We start from the raw sequence: 21,225 nt of genomic DNA on the forward strand, positions 1-21,225 counted from the left end.
CGCGCATCCGGCCCGGCCATGCCAAGAAAGAACACACAGAGAGACTTCAATTATCTGCTCAGGTAGACTCCTCTGAAGCTTTACACAGCTAATAGTTGATTGCTGCTATATTATTGTTCAGCACGTTTAATACGACTTCTTTTAAGCTAATTTAAATGCGCCAGACACTTAAAAAAATGAATTACGTGCAACGCAATCATACAGACAAACATCAACATATCGATATCAGCACATTTAATTCACTACAACCATAAAATTACAATTCCATACAATTAAAAAAAAAACCCGAGTCACGGTTATAAAATGACTGGTTGCTCAATATTCCTTTTTTTTTTTTTTTTGTGCACCGTGGAAAAAAAAAAAAAAAGATTAAAGCAGCAGCTGGAATGCAGCAGCCAAACATACAGTATGTGCAGTGGGCGAGGGACGGTGTCCAGCCGACTGCGATGCAGTACATAAAAGAAGGGTGTGAGCGCAGCGCACGACGCTCCAGTGTGCACAACTGCCTGTGAGCGTCTATCCAGGGATCACTTTGCCCACTACGTTTCCTCCTCAGCATCTTAGTATCAACCGTAAATCTGATCTAGGAGCTGGTTTTTCATTCCCAGATAATCCCAGGGCTCTTTATTTTTTACTAATGAAATGCTCTCTTATTTCACACACCTCGTGCACACTGGTCTCCCGTGGATTTTATAAGTGAGAATAAGGAAAACAGCAGTGGAAAGCCAGACTATGGACCAGTTGCCTGACTCTCACTGAATACATAATTGAAGCCTCCAGACAAAAGAGCTATGAGCCAGTTGTGGAATATCTTCTTCCGGCTACATAATTGCGAATGTAACATTAATCACTCGACGTCCAACCTTTGCTGGATGAGCATGAATGTTAATAGTCAATTATGCAAATATTCAGTATGAAGATAATGAGTTTCGACCACATAAAATTAACCTCTGGTTCCTCCTCTGAGGTTTTTTTTTTTAGCTAAACGAGCAGATGTGGCATTTGGAAAAGGTTTAAAAGAGACAGCGATACTGTGGATAGACGCGTGTCAGGTGGAACTCGCAGTGTTGAAAGACTGTCAATTTAAAAGAAAATGCAATATGTGTGAAAATCTGCCTAACACAGCCGCTTGAAAGTCGCCTTTTCGTCGTTTTTTGTTGTTGTTGCATATTACCTGGTCATCGTCCCACGGATCGCCAAATTCTTCAGTCCAAAATAAATGGATGGTGAATTATAGAGTGTCCCGGGAAGGAGACAGTGCTGTACTTGAAGCTTACGGCAAAACAGATTGACGCTGAATTATTGACGAGTCATTTCTGTTTGCCTGCAGAGGGGCGCATGCCACCAACTCTTGTGTCAGTGTATTTTGGATAAATCTCTTATTAGCTTAGTCTAGATAAATTCCCGTGTTTGCAATACTGACGTGACGATGCACTTGGAAGTAATGTGTGTTTATTGGGGAACCTGATGCCGTCCTCTCTAGGTTATTAAGATTAGCGCCCTGGGCCACAGGAAGAGGATCATTGCCTCTCTAGCGGAGAGACCCTATGAAGAGGCTCCGTCGAAGTCCCGGCGTCTGTCCCCGATCATGGTGAGTAAGAAATGTTTTGTTTGTAATCTAAAACACCTTGCAGCAGTGTGAATCCCACTGCAGCAGTGTAGGTGCTGCTATTTAACCATCGTAGTGCAGGAACACACTGCCAACGCTAATTTGGTTAATAGATTGGGCTCAATATGCCCACATTAGAATGTCAGTTCTGCTTCTGGCCTCAATTTAACCCATATTTAGTGTCTGTGATGCCTATAAAAGGTCAACGCCTTTTTTTTTTTTTTTAAATGGGTTTGTTTAGGTATAGTAGTGATTGATGATTACATCCTTTTACTTTTCTTATTGAACAACCGTTAAAAATGGAGCTTGAGGATGAGAGTTAAGGAGCGTTGCTCGACAAGCTTTATTTCTACGCCAACTTCATTTTGTGAGAAAATGGATCCTTTTTTGCAGCTGCGGATATCTAATTTGGGAATGAGATTCTTCAATATCATTATGTTCACAACAGTTAAATACTCAGGGCTGATTTCCCAGGCAGATTAAAACCGTCCTGAAAAGAACTGAGAATCTCCACGGAAGAGGCTCTTTTGTGGAGGATTAAGCTTGGATGGAGATCAGGGGAAAACAGCCCGTGTAGACAGTGCTGTCAAATCATTAATCTGTGCTATCTGTGTGTGTGTGTGTGTGTCCTCATTCGTGTGATCGGGTGTGTTTCGGCAGTTCCATGACCTCCTGTCCCAGACCACGTCTCCCCTCAGTCAGATGGACCCCTACACCAGTCGCTCCATGGACATGCTCCTGCCCTCGGCCGAGTCCGACCGGAGGCGGAGAGGAGCCGACCAGGACTGCAGCGTGTCTCTGCGTTCATACAGTGAGAGGCCGCGCTCGGTCGTGAGTTCCACCTTCTTTCACTTTTTATATATCGTCTCCTGGGAAACCATCAAACGCACTTTCAGTAAGCGACTGGCTGAATAATAGAGGAGGAGGACGAGGAGGAGGACGCTGCACACAGTTAGATGTGTCAGGGTGTCTTGTCACATGTGGTTGCTGGAGTTGTAGTCACATTTTTCAGACGCAGAGCCGAACTAAACTACAGCTAAATCTACGGGGTTGAGTCAAAGGTCAGTGGGCGGAGCCACATAATCACAACAATAAGAGGGGTATTACAGTGAAAGTTAAAAGATGACAAAGCTGAATTATTGGCTATACCTTCCATTTTTTAAAAACATAATATAGCCATAATTGTTTCAGCTACCGTAACACATTCAATCAACTTCAAGTTAACTTTTTTTCAGCGTATTTTAACTCACCCTTAAAGATCATTGGTCTGGTGTAGCTCAGATTTTTTGTAAATATTTGATTGGGGCTAAAAATCCAATGCAGCCTCTTCATTCATTCATTGTCAATAATTTGGTTCTTATGAATTTCCCCTGAATTTCTTGGTTTCGCCTTTAAGGAAAATTAGCCAAGAATAACTCAAATGTACGAATTTGCTAAAGGTCAATCTATGACACACGCATTAACGGCCGAGCTGGCGTGCCTCGTCTCTGTCTCGCTGAGGTCAAAGAGAAAACGTCCAGAGATAAGAGAGATGTTGAACATCTGCACAGCTCAGGATCAATCCATCCGTTTTCTCTAACACCGCCTATCCCACTCAGGGTCACATTAAAAATCAATACTTTTCATTTTCCTAAAAAAAACTCTTAGTGGATTATTGTCAGTAGTATATTTCACTCTGACAGGTGATTTACGAAATCACTTTTGCATCTCTGCAGGACCGACAGAGTGAACGACACAAAGACTCTCGTTTGAACCTGCGGCCGCCGAGCCAGTCTGCCACCTACGCCACGGTGTCCGCCTGGCACCACCAGCCTGAGAAGCTCATCCTGGACTCCTGCGGGTACGAGGCCACCGTAAGTCGCTCTCTACCGTCTTCAGCGGAGACGCACACATGCATCGTTGTTGTTTTTTTGCACTGTAGTTGACATGTGGCGTGTGTGTTTTGATCCTCTCCTAGTACCTAGGATCAATGATCATCAGGGATCTACGAGGGATCGAGTCCACACAAGAGGCCTGTGCTAAAATAAGGGTGTGTGCTACTTGAACGCTCGGACAATATTTGTTCTTCTAATTTCATTTGCTTTTTGACATTTTTTTAAGAATGACTGGAACATGTTGCACTGATTTTAAAAAAAATTAAAAAAGGGGGAGAAAAAATAGCAAATCAATGCTAAAAATGAAATTACAAGAGTTACAGAAGAAACATGATAACTCAAACTATTTCTGTTGTTGCATTTGTAGCGGATGAACCATTGAGCTTTGTGGTATTAAATCTCACCAATTGTATTGTGTCCTTTGCAGAAATCAAAGGATTCCAGAAAGGGTCCAGTTGTCATACTGTCCATTACCTACAGAGGGGTCAAGTTCATTGATGCAGCCACAAAGGTAATGGGGACGTGTTTGTGTGCATTGATCGTGTCCCGGTGGACTCCTCTCGAACCTCCATTAGCGGCTGATTTCCAGTAAGTGCTCACTTTCCTTTCCTTTCTCCATCAGACGATAGTTGCGGAGCATGAGATCAGGAACATCTCCTGCGCCGCCCAAGACCCAGATGACCTCTGCACCTTTGCCTACATTACCAAGGATCTGAAGAGTGGCCACCACTTCTGCCATGTCTTCAGCACTGTGGAAGTGGTGAGTAAAACACAACTATATCCTCATATATATATATATATATATATATATACTGTATATAAATATATCCTGTATAAAACATTAAGGAAACCCTTAAGTCTACATATTGTTCTTGAGCTTTTTATAAATTCATCAAAGTGTCCTTTGTGGGATGTCCAGCATCCCGCGGTTACAACTGTTTGTGGCCATTACTTTCTTGATTGGAGGTCCTCTCCCGCTATGAGTGGCATTTCCATGTACATGCACGGATTGTGTTGCAATCTGTGTCTCAGCTCCTGTAAAGGTGTTTTTTTCTTCTCTTTGGCAGATGAACCACTGTGGCCTTTTTAACTGAATTGTCACCATTTTGAGCCTTATTTATGTGTGTTTAGCACGACGGCTCCACGCTGTGTAAAGAACGGCTTTTTTTGGCGTTTTTCTCTACAAGATATTCATGATATTCAAACGAGAGCCAAAGAGAAATTATAATGTGAAGAGCACGTTGTTGAAAACAATCATTTGCAAAACCAATAAAACGACTTTAATTTAAGTCGTTAAAGTTATACAGTAAGTAAGTAGGTTTTAGAGAAAATAATACTAAATGTTTAGTCGTGTTCGGGAGTGTTCTGCTTTTACTAAATGTTTTGTCATGCACACAAGCAAAGAGCACACATACTGTATAGTCAGTTTAGATGTATTGTGAAACTAAAAACCATGAATGAGTTGTTTTGTGTCACTTTGCGGCAGCTAAAATGCTGTAAAGTTTGAATTGTACTTTAAAAACAAATGTTTTTTTCTTTTCTTTCTTTCATTCACATAGACGCAGACCTACGAGATCATCCTAACACTGGGACAGGCATTTGAGGTGGCCTATCAGATGGCAATGCAGGCCAGGGCGAGACACTATGTCCCGCCTACATCTCTGAGCTCAGAGGTCTTAGAGACCAAGGCCAGTCGTCCCGTATCTCAGTCGTGGAGCAGCATGCGGAGATCAGCAGTGAGTACCACCCGACAACTCTTTAATAAAAACAACTGTGTTGAACGTGTGCGAATGTTACATTTGCTCTGCTTGAGGGGGTTGTACGATCATAACTCATAAACAGTATCAAGGCCTTGTGACTGACTTTTGAATCCCCATAGGCCCCAAAAGGAAGATGTGTGTGTGTGTGTGTGTGGTGGAAAGTGATGAGTCATTATTTTGCTAACCAATTTCATCTTCGCCCACCCCTCAACTCTGAGTCACTCAGATCGGTGGACGAGATTTTTATTTATTTTGTATGCATATGCAAAACATGATGGATGGATAGTCGTATATATTTGTTGCTTACGGGCGGTGTATGTGATTTCCTCCGGGACCTTTCTGAGGGCTCAGTTTGGACCCATCTGCTGCTCCCTCGCTATTGATGAAGTGTGCTGCGTAAACCTGAGCGACGCTCCGATGCATCGGCCTCTCGGGCTGCACATCATGAGCTCTCGGGGGGAGTGCGTGTGTGCCACGCACTCATGCAGGCACACAAATCAGTTTGTTTTACTAGCTGCCTATGAGGATAATATATGAGGTCATCGCAGAGCCGCATAATGAGTCTGGGTGGTTGTTTAGGTTTTAATTGAAAGGGGGGGGGGGGGGCTCTCCTATCTGCTGCAATTTGTTTTTTATGTTTTTTATGGCTATGTGAATGCTTTCAGGCCTAGTTGGTTTAAACACAGTTTGCAACGTAGGGCCGCCCCCTCATAGACGACCAGTCGACCAATCGGTCTTATTCTCAACAAACTTCTGAGCACATCTCTGCCAAAACACGAGATGCAGAGCGGCGCGCTTTTGTCTCGTTCTTTGTGGAGAAACTCGGTTTTACCGCAGATTTAATTCATTAATAAATCAACCACAATTGTGTTTGTTTACTAATAAAATAATATTGTGCTAAAAAGTCTCTAGAATTAATCTCCATGTCAGCGTCCTCACCAGTTGATGTTGAACACATGGGAATAAAGACTTTTTGTTCTGTTTTGCAGTTAATATATTTCTAGTATCATATATATATATATATATATATATATATATATATATATATATATATATATAAGGAATAATGTAAGAATAGGCTGTTGTAGACATGACCCTGTTTACGTAGTTTGTCCTTTTAGGCTTTCACTTTTAAAGTTACATGAACAAAACAAACGCTGTGAAGACGAGGTCTCAGCAAATCGTTTGACAAACGTAATCTGAAGTAAGTGAGGATGGAGCCGCTGGAGCGCACAGAGAACACGCAGAACACGCAGAACACAGAGAACACGGAGAACAACGGAGAACGGCCGAGGCTAAAGTTAGCCTTCACTCCAGGTCTGGCCTTCACACTGAGGGAAAATCCTCCGAGGCTTGAGTTGACAGACCTGCCACAGCGTAGAATATTTGTTTATTGGGGGGGAGCGGGGATATCATTTGTCTCCTTGAGCTCTAAACGGGGTGATGAACTGCTGTTTTCTTCGATGCATTCAAATGCTCTGTCCCTCTACGCTCTCTCGTTTTTTTTAACGTGTCTTTGTTCTTGTCTTCTTGGTCCTCCTGCCTCCCAGGGTGCCCCTCTGCTCGAATGCCGCTGCTGTCACTGTCACACGTGTACTACCCACCGTCCTTCCTTCCTCCCGTTGCACTCCGTTAGCCCCGGAGTCCAGGTCCTTCTCTTTCCTTTTCCTCTAATTCAATCACCACACACATCTGCTTACACATCAATCCCACACCCTTTTTTTTTTTTTTTTTTGGGGTTCTTTGTTGTTGTTGTTGTTGTTGTTGTTGTTGTTGTTGTTGTTGGGGTGCCGCAGTGCACCTTGTCTCCTTGCTTTGTGGTTCTCCTGGACATTCTCCTCATCTTTTTACTTTCCCCATCTCTCATCTCCATCCTGCATTTCAGAGTTTAAGATTGCAATTCAACGCTGACGTTTTGTAGTTTAAACACATTCAGGGAAGAGAGAGAGTGTTTCATGATGGTCTGTATTTAAGCTTCTGTGAGGACTGTTGTCATGGCGTCAGTGAGGGGTTTGTTAAACCAGAAGGTTGAAGTGGTTTCTGTCAGGTGGTTTTTAAGCTCCCTTTCTCATGTTCTTAAATATTTGTCTCTTTTTTTAAGACACGTTGAGGATGCTTTAAATTTCAAATGTCCATTTTTTTTAAATCACGTGTAGCTCAAAAGTAAATCAGTATTAATCAGCATAAATGTGTTTTGACTGCTTATATTTTGTTTTGTCTGAGCCACTGGTGTAGAGCACATGATGCTTGTGAACCACTAATCAGTATATATCTTAACTCCCAGTAGCTTTGGTTTTACTGCTGCTGCTTTGAGAGGACGAGTGTATTTCCGGTCAGGCATCCTCCATGTTGTGGATTGAGCCCCGAGTGTCTGTGTTCTATAACATGATCACCGGACTGCGCCTCTAATCCACATGCACGTGTGTGAGCCGAGGACTTGTCAGTGTGGCGCAATGGCCTCCAACTGCCGCCCGTCTCACGCCCTCCTCCTCTCGTCCCTCCCTCCCTCCCCCCCGGCAGATCGACCCCCTGGAGATGGACGCAGACATGCAGTCTCTGGGCAGCACCACCTGGCTCTTGGACCGACGGGACTCCCACAGGCGCCCCGTCAGCACCAAGTATGAGACCACCATATTCTGAGGCCGGGATCCCCACGGGCGCCCCTCAGCACCCCCTCGTACTTCCCTCTCCCCTCTGCATCCGATTCTTTATTTATCTCTTTCTCTCACACACACACACACACTTGTACATGCGAGCCCCGTGCCTTCTCACTGTGATGGTATAGCATCCCTCAGGGCGGCCTACTCCTGCACCCTCCTCTGCCCTGCCCAGCGACCCACACCGACCTCTTTACCCGCCATGACAAACACTCCTGCGGCTCTCCCGTGCCTCCCCAAAACCCCTGGCAGCCTCCCCCCTGACCCCCCGACCCCTCCCCCCTACTCGCCTGTTGCTGCTGCAGCCAATGGCGGAGCCCTGGAACGGATGATCCTGGACTGATCTCTTTTTACAGTGGCCCTGCTCTCTCAACCAAACTGCCTCTTCCTCCTCATCCTCCTCCTCGTCAACTTGCATCCGCCTCCAAATCCCCCGATATCTACCAGAGGTTGCATCTTTATTATTCTTCTTCTTTCAGGCCATTTTTTTGTATTGATTCTGTGCAGGCAAAACAAGCATTTATTTTTATTTGTTTCTGTGTTTCCAAATTCTAAATTAAATTAGCTTTTTTTTTTCTCCAAAAGTGTATAATATGATATAATATAATATAACACCAAAAGGGTCAGTGTGTTCAACTGTTAGAGGGAAAGTTAAACTTTTTGAGAAAGGAGCTTATTCATTAGTAATAAGATGAGAATAATGCTACCACTGTCCAGTAAATGTGAAGCAACAGCCAGCAGCAGGCTAACTTAGCTTAGCATAAATGGGGAAAACGCGAGTCTGCGAGTCACTTCCTGACCGGGTAATAATCCAGCCCTCTCGTAAAACGGCGATTTGTCGTTTTTTCTACATTTAGCTTTTCGTACGTATTTAACAAATGAGATAATTTAATGTTAATTAGCGAGCTTTGTCGGTGGATTATTATTATTTATTTATTCCATCAGACAGGAGCAGAATAGCTGTCTCTCTCTCTCTGTTTCCAGTCTTTGTGCTGGCCCAAGTTAACCGGTGAGTGGGTTCAATATGGTCTAACTGTCTAACTCTTGACAAGAAAACAAATTAACGGTTTCTCCGAAAACGTTGAACTTTTCCCTTTTGAACGCGCCCTTTCGATATCGCTCCGATCGAAGTCTGTAATGTAAAAGCATGAATCCTTTTTTTTTTTTTTTTTTTTTCAACATCACTTTTCATTTGAAGGTTTCTGAATTGTTTGGTTGTTTTGCCTCAAGACAGTTATATATATATATATATATATATATATATATATATATATATATATTATATATATATTTTTTTTCTTTCTCCATCTTTAGCATGTCCTGTCTTACCAGGCATCTGCCACTGTGAGGAGGCTGCTTTGCTAGCATTGGGATGCAAGACGGACAATTAAATCAATGAAAGACAAAACAGCAACATGCAGCAAACAACCCGGTTTCTTTTTCAGTTTTTTTGCTACTCATTTGTACAATATTCATAACGACGCGATGGATTGGTCGTGAATCAAATCGCTGACGTCTGAAAACTCAAACGGGAACAAGAACTCAACCCGCAAACAAACACACACACACACACACGCACGCACACACAAGAGGACAACTTTCCTACACTTTCCCGAGGACAACAGCCGTACGTCATTTTGGTTATCTATAATCAACTAAAGCCCCCACCTCCCCTTGAATACCACCACCACCCAACAACTGCACGCCCCCCCCCCCCCCCCTCTGCTTCTAAAAGAAGGAAAAAAAAGACAACACTTGTCGAATTGACTGACAATGATGACTGATGATGTCGTTCTTATGATGGTAGAGTTTTGTCCTGATGGCCTTTATACCGCCCCCCCCCCCCACGTCTTCTACTAAAAAAAAAAAAGAATAACACTGTATTTAAAACGTGGCACTTTCCCTTTTTAATACCTTCTCCTTGCAAATCGTGTACTTTGTGATACTTTTTTGATAGGCCGATACACCCGATTTGAAATACTTTTGAAAAAAAGAGCGATTTAAAGAAGGGATCGTGAAGGATCCATAAAACCCAAGGCCACAAAGAGAATACTACCAAACATAACTACACAAGCCAAACTGAGTGTACTGACGTGGGACCCACAACATGATTTCATTCGACTCGTATATATTAATGAGCCTGGAGCACAATTTGGTGCACATTTCCCAACATAGCATCTTATTATCATGATTACATGGGTAGGTATCCACACCGATTTAGAATTAGATGCAGTACACGCAAAGTATGTCACCCGAAGAAAAAAAACAACGTCAGCGGAATGAGATTTAATTCCCACGACGTTGAAAGAGACAAATCTAAATGTTGCGCCGGTGTCGTGTTAATGCGAATGGATTTGTTACGCTGAGAACGTGACCCCGTTTCTGTTTTGGGGGTTGTTGTTGTTGTTGTTGTTTTTTTTAAAAAAAAGAAGAATTTCCTTCCTGCACTGTGACTCAAAAAATGCTCGTCGTGGAAGTCGACACATATCTGTCGCCCTCCCCCTCCCCCCCCTCCCCTGTGTGTGCACTACCTGTCGTCGTGCGTGCTCGTATGCCTTGTTTCCGTCTTTGTCCTCATGGGAGTTTGGACGGTTGCCGCCGCATCACTGTCCGCCGTCCTTGTTTGTGTGTGTGTGTGTGTGTGTGTGTGTGTGTGTTCGCTGTGGGAGATGCGAGGTATTGAGCTCCTCTCTGGAAGACGGCGTGTCAGTTAAGATGTAACTGGTTTGTGTGCGGTACCGTGGCTGTGTCATTGCCACTTTGTTCTGACTGGTAGCTTCCACTGACGATGCATGTTGGCTGTGTGTGTGTGTGTGTGTGTGTGTGTGTGTGTGTGTTTTCTGTACCCTTTGATGCACTTGGCCTGAGCAGTCTGTGTGCGTACTGTAGCAATGTCTCGTCTCTTCTCACCCATCTGCCATTTGCTTTTTTATGTTACCCTCCTCTCCACCACATGCGATTCATCCTCTCATCCCTCCACGTCGCCCATTCCTCCCAACATTTTGTCACGTGCGTTCTTCCATTTTGTGCGTCACCAAGACAACCTGCTCTAGTATGGACGGCATAAATATTAAAAAAAAGAAAGCATTACACTTTAATGAGCAGCAGCTATTTAAAGCAAGTTTTGGTGGCATGATTTTGGGTTGTGCATGGACCAGTCGGTTTTTTGTTTTTTTTAACATTGGTGTTTTCCTTGTGTAGCTCACCCCGGCGTTCAAGTTTCCGGATACCAAGCTGTGAGTTGAAGGGGAGCAGCCGATGTGAGTGTGTGTGTTGAGTTGTAGTGGGCAGAGCAGTGGAAAAGAGGTGTAGAGAGAGAGAGAGAGAAAAAAGGAGAGGTAAGCCTCATGCAACATGCAGGGCCAACCAGACATTTAGATCTCACTCTGTATTTCCCCCTGCTGCTCCTCCACTGCCCCTCAAATGAAACCCCAACACACTGACGAAAGGTGACCCCACATCGCTGGCTAAACAGGAACTGTGTGTGTGTGCGCGTGTGTGTGTGTCACTCCCGTCTTGAGGGAGGTCGGTCAGAAAAGGGTCACGTGTCCTGACCTCCATGTGAATTTCTGACCTTGTCATGTAGGTACTGTATTGTTTAGAGCACTGTAGACCATAAATGACTCAAGACCATTAATGAACATTTCTATTGATTCAGGTCTATTGGCGATAATAACCGTCAAAAGTTATTAAGGGTAAAACGGAAATGTAACAAAGTGTAGAGAAAAAAAAATAAAAATAAACTACCAGCATACAATGCTTTGCCCATGTTTGTGGACGGAGCACGGGTTGTCTATGAATATGTGACACTGTTTAAGATTTGAAAAAGCAATATTATATTAATGAGAAATTAAATAATGCAATGACAAAAGAGTCCCTCTCAAGTCTGTTGTCAGCATTGATTTTGTTTTATGGTTAAAAAGTAAAACACAGAAAACATTACACCAGCTGTTTCAACTTTAGAGTGAAGAATATAACAAGATGGGAACTATATTGTACAATATCAGTGTTTCCCTGCTATGGAGATTAGTGGATGGTGCAACCAATACATCAACAAGAGATGTGTGCGTATTGTTATATTACATTCAACTGACTTGTGCAAGCTTTAGTGAGAGGGCCTCACATGTTTAACTCGTTTTATGAAAACCGTTTCGCTTTAAAGTTCAAGACCATTTAAATTGTGTTTTAAAAAATATATATATTTATGGTAACCATTGATGTTTTCCTTTACGTACATTATGAAAGTATGCTCGCTGAGTGCAACTAAGAGTAATCCGTCACATTCTGTTTGTTTGTGTTTCGCTGTATATACACGTGTAATAACTAACTAACTCATAAGTGTATACAGTAATCATTTCCCCAGAATACTGATTAAAATGTGTCAAGGTGACGCTTAGCAGAGTGAAAAATGGAAAATTAATTAATTGGATATTCGTTTACAAATAAGCACCCGTTTGGTACACCACCTCCCACTAATCTTAACCGTGGGGAAACATTGAGAATATCTTTGGTTTATAATCAAAAGATGAAAAAAAAAAAAATGAATTCAGAAAAAATTGCACTGTCTTTGGTAAATTAAACATGAACATCTATAAACATAAAGATGAGAAGAGAAACCAGCTACCTACTAAAACTAATATAAGTATTATTTACAAACGTATGCATAATCTTTGGTACTTTTCCTGAGGGTGTTTATCTTGAGATAAAGTGAACTGAAAACCAACAAAGGGGTTTTTTTTCAGTTAATTTACCTTTTCAAAAACATTTCAGAATCATAATCAGTCTCTCGTTGAGACTCTTTTCATTAGCACACTGAAAACTATCTGGGTGGGTAAAAGCCGCTACTCATTTTTGTTTCACACTGTTTTCCTGATGTTTTGTGCTCTCAAATGTGAGGTGAAGACGCACCAATGCAATTTATTTTTCTTTGTCAACACCTAAAAAAAAATATATATAGTATATATAATATACCATTTCGTTTTTTTTTTAAAAATCTGCAGACTGTAAATGTCTTTTTCCCCTTGAACATTCTCGTTCGCTGTATTTACACTGTAGCCGACGCATTGGATGCCAAATGGCATCTTATGTTGGAGGTCAGAGGTCGTCCGGGTCGGCCTCGGCCTACCGCGAGTCCTCTCCGGTCTCGTCCTCTCCTGGTGGGAACAGCAGTTTCCTGAGGACGGGCGCGTAGAAAGGACCAAAGACGCTTCGGTTGAAGTGGACGATTCGCCCAAAGGCCGTCGCCAGCTCGGCCAGCTCGGCGCCCACCAGCCTGAGGGCGGCGGGCGGCTCTGGACTCCTTTTAGCGAGGCCGCCCTGCAGCGTGGCCCGGAGGAAGCCCTGTACTCTTTCCCCTGTGAGGGATGGAGGGATGAGGGGGGGGGGGGGGGGGGAGAAGGAGAGAAGTCGGCTGTCAGCACACATCCAAAGTTCAAAAACATCCACGTGGACATGTGATAACCCAAACTCAATGACATTTTAACGCATGTTCTCTCCTACAGATTAAAATATACTACCATACACCGCATTATTCTGTGACTATTTTTGAAAAAGTATTCCCCCCCCCCCCTTTTCTTTCTTCAAGCCAAAAATGCCCCAAAAATATTCCTCAGATTCCTGCTTGTGTGCTCCTTTTTTTTTTTTTTTTTTTTCATGTATGACCAAAAATAGATTTGGCCTGTTGCAGAATATCGGTGTTGATGATGAGGAATGAAAATGGCCGTTACTTGCAGGGCGTGTTTCTCTTGTCCAATGAAAATGGTGCATCCCTAAACTAACAGAATTTTCTATACCACGCCTTTAAGAAGAAATAAAAAATACCACATACTGGTGTCGATCCAGCTTTAAATACTTAGAAACTTATATATGGATTTGTACCACCCCTTGTTCTCAGCCTGACCTATGAGTGTGCGGACAGGGTGGTTGTGCTTCCACAGCTCAGATATTTGTCCTTTCAGCAGATGCTGGCTCTCCGGAGGCAGCGCTGCTCCTCCCTGGTCGCTCACAGCTTCAGTCAACAGCTGCAGCACCGTCTCCCCGAGCCCCGGCAGCGCCCCCTTCAGGTCAGCTTCCCTGCAGCCGCCAGAAAACCAGCATTAGACACATTACCAGCAGGCTTCATTAGATGTGCATTGGGTCACAGGCCTATGAATTTATCCATTTAATAGGAGCGATGAGCAAAGAGTCCTGGGACACATGGAAGTCAATAAATAAAGGGTCTTTAATAACGTCGAGGTCTCTCTGGTTTGGAATAAATAAAACTACAAATTTAATAAAGGTGATTAAGAATTGAGTAGTAGCCTGTGCTGCATTTTATTGTAGCTTGGAGTGTGAGCAGGCCTTGGATATCACAAACTGCTGTTCCACATGTATTCACTAATCATGACGGGGCTTCTCTTGAACAGAAAGAATGAGGTTAGCTGGATCCGTTCCGACAGGTTAGTTGTCACCTGTCACCTCCATCGGTTTCCTTCTCATACAGTACCTGTTCCCCATGACAGCCAGTACAAGCATCACCACATCCTCCTCTTACCTGGTGTGACTGCCCTCCAGCAAGGCAGCGACGGACTGCCTGAGTCTACCTACAAACCCCTGCAGGGAGAAGACGGCGTCCCCACACTGAGCGTTGGTCAGGAGCAGCACCGACGCCTCCAGGACCAGCATCTGGAGCCGCTGGCCCAGAGCGTCCAGGCGGGCTCGGTCCATCAGCACCGTCTGCGTGCGGAGGTCACGTGTCAAACGGTTAATCACGGGGGAATTTGCAGCTTAAATAGGAGCCAATTTTAAAAAGGAACATAAAGGAAAATACAATTTGATTAAAAAAAAGTAGAATATGATAAATATGACGTCGTCAAGGGAGCAGAAAGTTTAAACCAATTAGCTAATGGTAGTAGATTAAATGCTTCAATAGCTGAAAGTAGCCCAAGAGATTAAATTGATGGCTAAAAGAAATGGATAAATTGCTTCAAGAGCTATATGGATAAAATGTTCAACCGTAATATATATATATATATATATATATATATATATATATATATATATATATATATATATGGAATTGTTTACTAAAAGAATTGGATAAATCACATAATCATCTTAAGATGGATAAAACAGATAAAAGTAATAAATATACGAGTGAAATTATTCAATAAAAGAAATGGATACGTGAAAACACCTAAGACGATAATATCATTGTCGGCTAACAATGTCTACTTTTTATATGACGAATAGTGTTAAGTAACCTGGAGTTTTAAAATCAGTTCAAATTAGCCCATTTGAAACCTGACGGGTGAAGTTGATGAAGGAGCGTCTGAGCTCATCTGACAGCGCTGCGTCAGTGCATCGGACTGGAGAGGTGCTGCCCGAGCCCTAATGTGCCGTCACGTGCCTCAACATGCGGCGGAGGAGTGTGTGTGTGTGTGTGTGTGTGTGTGTGTGGGGACTGAAGATTTCCCAACGATCAATAAAATATCCCTCAATCTGAATTGCAAAGTGCAGCGTGACCACGTGATATTCCTGCAGGCCGAACCTCTGGATATTTCTGGTCTCGCGGGTCCCAGCGCAGCAGACGCACGCAGGCCCGGTCGAGGACGGCGGTGGCGCTGACGGGACCTCGTCTGTCAGGACTGGAAGACTCAGACCGAGCTCCGGCGGCCGCCGCCTCTTCCGACGCCGCGGCCTGAAGCCAAGCGGCGGTGTGGTCCAGAGAGGCTGAAGAGAAAACAGTCAAATACATGACAAACAAGGTACCAGAGGACTCACGTGGGGTTTAGAGCGATACAGACAAAATGGGATTTAGGTGCAATGTGTAAAATCTACCCAAAGTATTCGCAGTTCAAAGCATAAAAATAAAAAGTGTAGTTTGTTTATTGGATTTAATCCAAAGGGGTCCTCGCCGATTAGCGGTTAGTAGCGGTGAAATGCGAACCCTGTTTGACGCATGTGACCAGGAACTATAAATGTAACCTTTTTAAATGTCTGTACGTGGAATAAAACCGGTTAAATTACATTTACAGCACATTTGCTGCACGAGGAAATTACCTTTTTGAAAAAATACTTGCCCCGTCTCTCCATAACAACTAAGATATTGCTGGTATAAGAGAACACATTTATTAACCACAGTAATTAATTGAATCAAAAGATGGACACTCCACAGAATATCTGAGCCAGAGGTCACGGATTGGCCCTCAAACTCGTCACTTAATCTACGAGAAGATGAAAATAAAACAGCAGGGTGGTGCTTCACAGCGAGGGTCAAAATCGGTATAATTGAAAAGAATACATTTCAAAGTGACAAAGTCACCTTCGCCGTCCCATCAGTCACACAGCAGCAGCAGCCAGGCTGGAGATTTAAAAAAAACCAAAAAAAAACACCCTTCCTCTCACCCGGCTGCTTGTCCAGGATCTGCTGGAACTTGGCCCTCTCGTACTGCACGGCCTGCTGCAGGAGGTGAGGCCTCAGGCTCTGGATGGTGAAGTTCACCATGTCGGTCTTCATCAGGCCCAAGACGCGGAAGATCCCCCTGAGGGAAAAAGGGGAGGCGGTTTTAACGCGAGGCGGCTTTTCGAGGCGCAAGAATTACACAAATCAGACGAGCAAACGGTGTTGCACTTCCTTAAAACTGAGTAAGTGCTAATAATGAAGTCTAAATGACTGTCAGTCAGTTAGTTAAATACAGTCAGTTTGGTTAAAGTAAAGCAAATAAAGTACATAAATAAAGCAAAGCCATACCCACATCTACAAAGCATTCAGTTAGAGTTATTATAAATTAAAACAGCTCCAGTAACTTCATGTTTACATAGTTGAAAGCTTTTGACTGGACGATACGAGAGATGTTTCCTTGTCAATGGTTTAACTGAATATATATATATATATATATATATATATATATATATATATATATATATATATATATATATATATATATATATATAAATAAATATTTGGAGGCTTCAAATGACATTGAGATGTGAACAAGATGTGTCAGTTTTTGTCCCTCACCTCAGGAGCTCCACGGGGTCCCCGAGGCCCCTCAGGGCCCTGACCTCTGGGTCACGTACAGGTGCACATAAGGATGCCATGGTGTTGGTGATGTATCCTGCCAGTCGGTGGAGATCCAGAGCCCCGTGATCGACCTGCTGCTGGATCAGCTCCATGTCCAGCACCTCATCCAGCTGAGCTCTCAGTCTGACGTGACTGGGCAGCAGCAGGGACCGAAGCATCTAAAAAGGAAATATTAGTCACAAAGACATGAATAAATCCAGGATACAGTAAAGATACGTGTGAGGTCATTTAGAAATGGTGCACTGACAAGTAGATTTATCTTCTTTAAAATGTCCCGCTCGGTACGAACTGTAGCTTGATTACAATTCTTTAATTACCGTATTTAAGGGTTCTCGTCAAATGGTTGATCGTGTCGAGTCTCTGATGTACGCCGACATGTTTTCTTCTACGTTTTTTAAATCACTCAAATATCCGCATTGGCCTCAAAAACAAAACATAGCGTCTGTCAGACGAGCTTCAAGCATCAAAGAGTCACATTCATGTTTAATATTGGACATGGTCCCGTGTTAATCAAATAAATAAATAAAAATACTGTAATTGATAAATACACGCTTTTGTGCAGAGTTAGATGAGAAGATTGATACCAGGAAATAGAAATAAGAGTGGCATCAGCCCTCAACTCGGGGATTGTATTAACCAAAAGTATTCCTTTAATAATGAAGATTATTATCTCTGAAATGACCAAATCGTTATCTAATCAGTGTGAATATATTCATCAATAACAAACAGATTCAGTTGTTATTGTTGGAGCAGAGAGCTCTAAGGAGACGCGTGTTTATGCCGTCATCCGTCCGTACTGTAGCCTCTGTTTTGATTGTCAAAGCAAATGAGGATGAGCGGGGTCAAAGGTCCCAGTAGTGGCTCCTCCCACCTATGATTCGACGCCGTGCACACTTACAGTCTTGACTTCCTGCAGCAGGGTGACAGCGTGGCTGTAGTTCGGGGGATCGCTGCTCAGCTGCTCCTGAAGACTGTCCCAAAACGCCCGGTGAACGATCGCCGTCACTCTGCCCTCCAGGCTACGAGGGAGGGAAACAAACAAACAAACAAACAAACAAACAGCTCAAAAGAGGCTTAATTTTGGATGTAAAAGATACCCACGGTCACTTTGGGTGTGTTTTTCCTTGCCTGTCAGTCGGAGGGCTCCTGGGTTTGAAGCAGAAGTCTCGGTTCGACACGATCTCGTGTGCGAGGTTCAGGTTGGAAAGACAAGTTTCCAGCTCCATCAGACTGGATAATGAGGCGGTGGGTGGGCTCCCTGACACCACAGACAGGACACACACACACACACACACACACACACACACACACACACCCTCAGATAATTAAAGCTGCCACGATGCTAGTAACTAAATTACTAATGGTCCCCCCAATGTGCCCCAAAACAATAACAGCCGTCATAAAGCATCATACCTGTGGGAGAGTCCAGTTTTTCCAGACAGGGAAGGTCCGGAGGGGAATCATCAGCAGCCTCGTCTCTTTGATTTGGCATTTCAGCAAAAGCCTAGACAATTAAATAGCCTGGTAACTCAACTCAAATATTAAGAGCTATAATTAATAGTAGCTTAAATCAACAGAAAAATAATAAACTATTTTTTTTAAATAGTTTCAGTTATTTTTCAGTTAGCTTCTCAAATGTGAAGATTTATAAGACTAAACGGAATATCTTTGGGTTTTAGTGGACTGTGGTTCAAATATAACAAGTAATCTGACTACATCTGACTACATAAATAAAATAATGGTTAAACTAATGTGGCAGTTAAAATTTGTTTTAGTTGAGAAAAGAAGTGGTGGACAAAGTACTTAGATCTTTTACTGAAGTAAAAGTAACATACATACTGGAGCCGACATTAAATTATGGTTTAGCAAAAGAAGCAGGAAATGGAAATACGTAAGTAGAGTACAAGTACCTCAAGATTGCAGTGTTGGAATGTAACCAAGTATACATTTGACAAATAGTATTTCCATTTTATAGTTCTATTAAACCACATTTTATTTTTTACTCCACTACATTCATTGGAAACTTAAAACAGAATGCAATACTATTCCATCAATGCAGTAGTAAACAAAGTATTGCATCTAATAAGTTGAGTACTTTTTAACTTGTTTAAACTTTGGGAACATGTTGTTGATACTACTTCTGTACTTTTACTGAAGTAAAGGATCAGAGTACTTTCTCCACCACTGTAATTAAATTTAAATAAAGGTTTATCAAATGTAACGTAAATAAGAAATAAAAAGCAAGGGTCGTTAAATAAAAAGAGCATAAACTGACACTGACGACAATAAATCACCTTTCAGAGACAAACTTACCTGTGGTTGGTATTTCGGTTATTTATTAAACCGTATATATGAAAAATGAAACGTCACACGCCCCCGTTTCTACCGTCTAAAAGTATCACACAGAGACTGTAACAACATCCGCTTTAAAGTTTAAACCTGGGCTAAACCACTCTGAAAAAGGATATAGGGGTGGTTAAACAATTACAGTATATGATATCGGTTGGACACAAACTCAAAACCTGTTTGTACAGTTGTATCGTGGTGTACAATAAGCATACGAACATATTCATTTGTTGACCTTTTTTTAATTTCAATGTAAAATACAAAGACAACGGCTTCGTTTGGTTTGGTCCGTTCTCGAGTCAAATCAGTGGGCGTGTCCGCAGCGTGTCCCTGCTGCGTTTTAAAAATAAGACTTGTCCTCGCCCTCTATCTGTACCTGTTCCCCATTTGTTCAGTGGAAAACTAAATATTAAAGCTCTCAGGTGTGTTCGTATTCCAAATGGAGTCATTGGGATTTGCCATTTTGTAACTTTTTCCATTTCTATTGTGAAAAGGCACATGAGTTATGTGTGTTTTATGCACTGTATGAATCATTTCAGTGGATAACCTCCATCTGTAGAAAATATACAGTGGGACAGGCGCTGTTTTGCAAGGGCACAGCCCCTCTTAGATCCACCATAACCTATGTAAGATTCGTGTTCAAAGCTCCGGGTCCCGTGGCCGCAGGAAATTCAGGATTCGAGTTAAAGTTTAACAATATTTAATGGCAAAGATAATACTCATGTAGCGTTCACGATCGTGGGGCCAGAAAGGAGGAACTCTCCACAGACGGAGTGCAGCTCCCAAGGAGCCACAGACCGGGGCTGTCTCGAGTCTCCAGACCAGTAGAACCATGTCCCCAGAACAAATGCTCGGTCGTTAGTATGGTCATGCAAATGAATTCACACCTAAAGGTTAGTTCCATTGGTCAGTTCAAAGGATGCCGCAGTTCTACTCGCTACGCCAATTACTAAACAGGCGAGGTCAAAGCTCACTCTTCCGGTCAAGGACAGGAAGTTCCCCTTCACAATAAAACCCTATTATCCTGCCTTCCGAATAAAAGCAACACATTAGGTTTCAATCGGCATCCATTTTAACTATTGTCTAAACAATAAAACATTCATTCATTCTCATGCATTCCTCCAGAATATTCCTCATAATATCCCAAATTAATTATCATATCTTTCTTTATGTATTAATTTAAAACATAAACTTCTCTTATCTACATGTGCAAATATATATAAAATCCACTACAACCTAACAGTCCCTCCGTTTATACTATTCCATAGTATAAACAACTTGTATTGGATTTTATTTCACCGCACTGTAAACATCACTGTAATACAATCTTTATTATCAATACCTGTGGAAGAAAAAACAATATCACTCCCTCCTTTTGACCCTGCTCTGCAAAGTAACTAACGTCTAGGAGTGTTGTGATCAGATATGTGTCTATCTGTGCATATGTCTATGTGCATCTTCTTCCTCTGCACTCTCATCTTCTTGATGGTCTCCTTTCTCTGCATGCTCATCTTCTCCATGGTCTCCTCCTCTGCATTCCTCCATTCCTCGATTTCCTCGAGTAAAAGGAAAACAGCAAGTTCAAACACTATATTTATTTTATTGTCATCATACTTCCGTGATTTTTTATAATTTGAATCAATGTGTTAAAGGTGCACGATACTCCTCTGTTGGCAGCACATCTGTTGGTGAGGTCCATCACAGCAGGCAGCCAGGTACACGATGAAGGTCGACGATGGAGAGTGTAGCTGTGGGAGAGAATTAAAACACACAGAGCAGCTTTCTGCGCCGGCTCTAACTGAAGTTGGATATCTGAAATATATTTGGAAATAATTTTCATATTTCCCGAACCAATTCTCCAACATGTCTGAGAAGTAGTCATTCTATTTCTATGTTTTCTTTTAATCTTCTCAAA

At 42.5% G+C, this 21,225-nt stretch overlaps 2 protein-coding genes across 3 annotated transcripts in view; one reads left to right on the forward strand and one right to left on the reverse strand.

Annotated features, from left to right (window-relative positions):
- The window catches only part of anks1ab (ankyrin repeat and sterile alpha motif domain containing 1Ab), a 31,428-nt gene extending 23,433 nt beyond the window's left edge, over window positions 1-7,995 (forward strand). The window contains exons 7-14 of the mRNA XM_034532938.1: window positions 1,484-1,591; window positions 2,270-2,440; window positions 3,325-3,462; window positions 3,567-3,638; window positions 3,911-3,994; window positions 4,106-4,243; window positions 5,043-5,219; window positions 7,764-7,995. Coding sequence (XP_034388829.1) covers window positions 1,484-1,591; window positions 2,270-2,440; window positions 3,325-3,462; window positions 3,567-3,638; window positions 3,911-3,994; window positions 4,106-4,243; window positions 5,043-5,219; window positions 7,764-7,883 — 1,008 coding nt within the window. The 3' untranslated portion in view covers window positions 7,884-7,995. The remainder of the gene's footprint in view (window positions 1-1,483; window positions 1,592-2,269; window positions 2,441-3,324; window positions 3,463-3,566; window positions 3,639-3,910; window positions 3,995-4,105; window positions 4,244-5,042; window positions 5,220-7,763) is intronic.
- Window positions 7,996-11,785: 3,790 nt separating this feature from the next.
- LOC117731007 (T-complex protein 11 homolog) lies at window positions 11,786-19,381 on the reverse strand. 2 transcript variants are annotated; one of them, XM_034533119.1, is made up of 10 exons: window positions 19,278-19,381; window positions 18,378-18,468; window positions 18,093-18,222; window positions 17,863-17,983; window positions 16,902-17,122; window positions 16,286-16,422; window positions 15,429-15,610; window positions 14,433-14,614; window positions 13,800-13,972; window positions 11,786-13,254 (listed from the first exon to the last, which is right to left on the reverse strand). In XM_034533119.1, the coding sequence occupies exons 2-10, from the start codon at window positions 18,454-18,456 to the stop codon at window positions 13,022-13,024; spliced, it is 1,458 nt and encodes a 485-aa protein (XP_034389010.1). In that variant the 5' UTR covers window positions 18,457-18,468; window positions 19,278-19,381; the 3' UTR covers window positions 11,786-13,021. The 2 variants fall into 2 exon arrangements, with proteins under 2 accessions (XP_034389010.1, XP_034389011.1); XM_034533120.1 differs by lacking the exons at window positions 17,863-17,983; window positions 18,093-18,222; window positions 18,378-18,468; window positions 19,278-19,381 and adding an exon at window positions 17,282-17,853.
- Between the last annotated feature and the right edge of the window lie 1,844 nt (window positions 19,382-21,225).

Source organism: Cyclopterus lumpus, chromosome 5, assembly GCF_009769545.1.
Source record: "Cyclopterus lumpus isolate fCycLum1 chromosome 5, fCycLum1.pri, whole genome shotgun sequence".
NCBI lineage: Eukaryota > Metazoa > Chordata > Actinopteri > Perciformes > Cyclopteridae > Cyclopterus > Cyclopterus lumpus.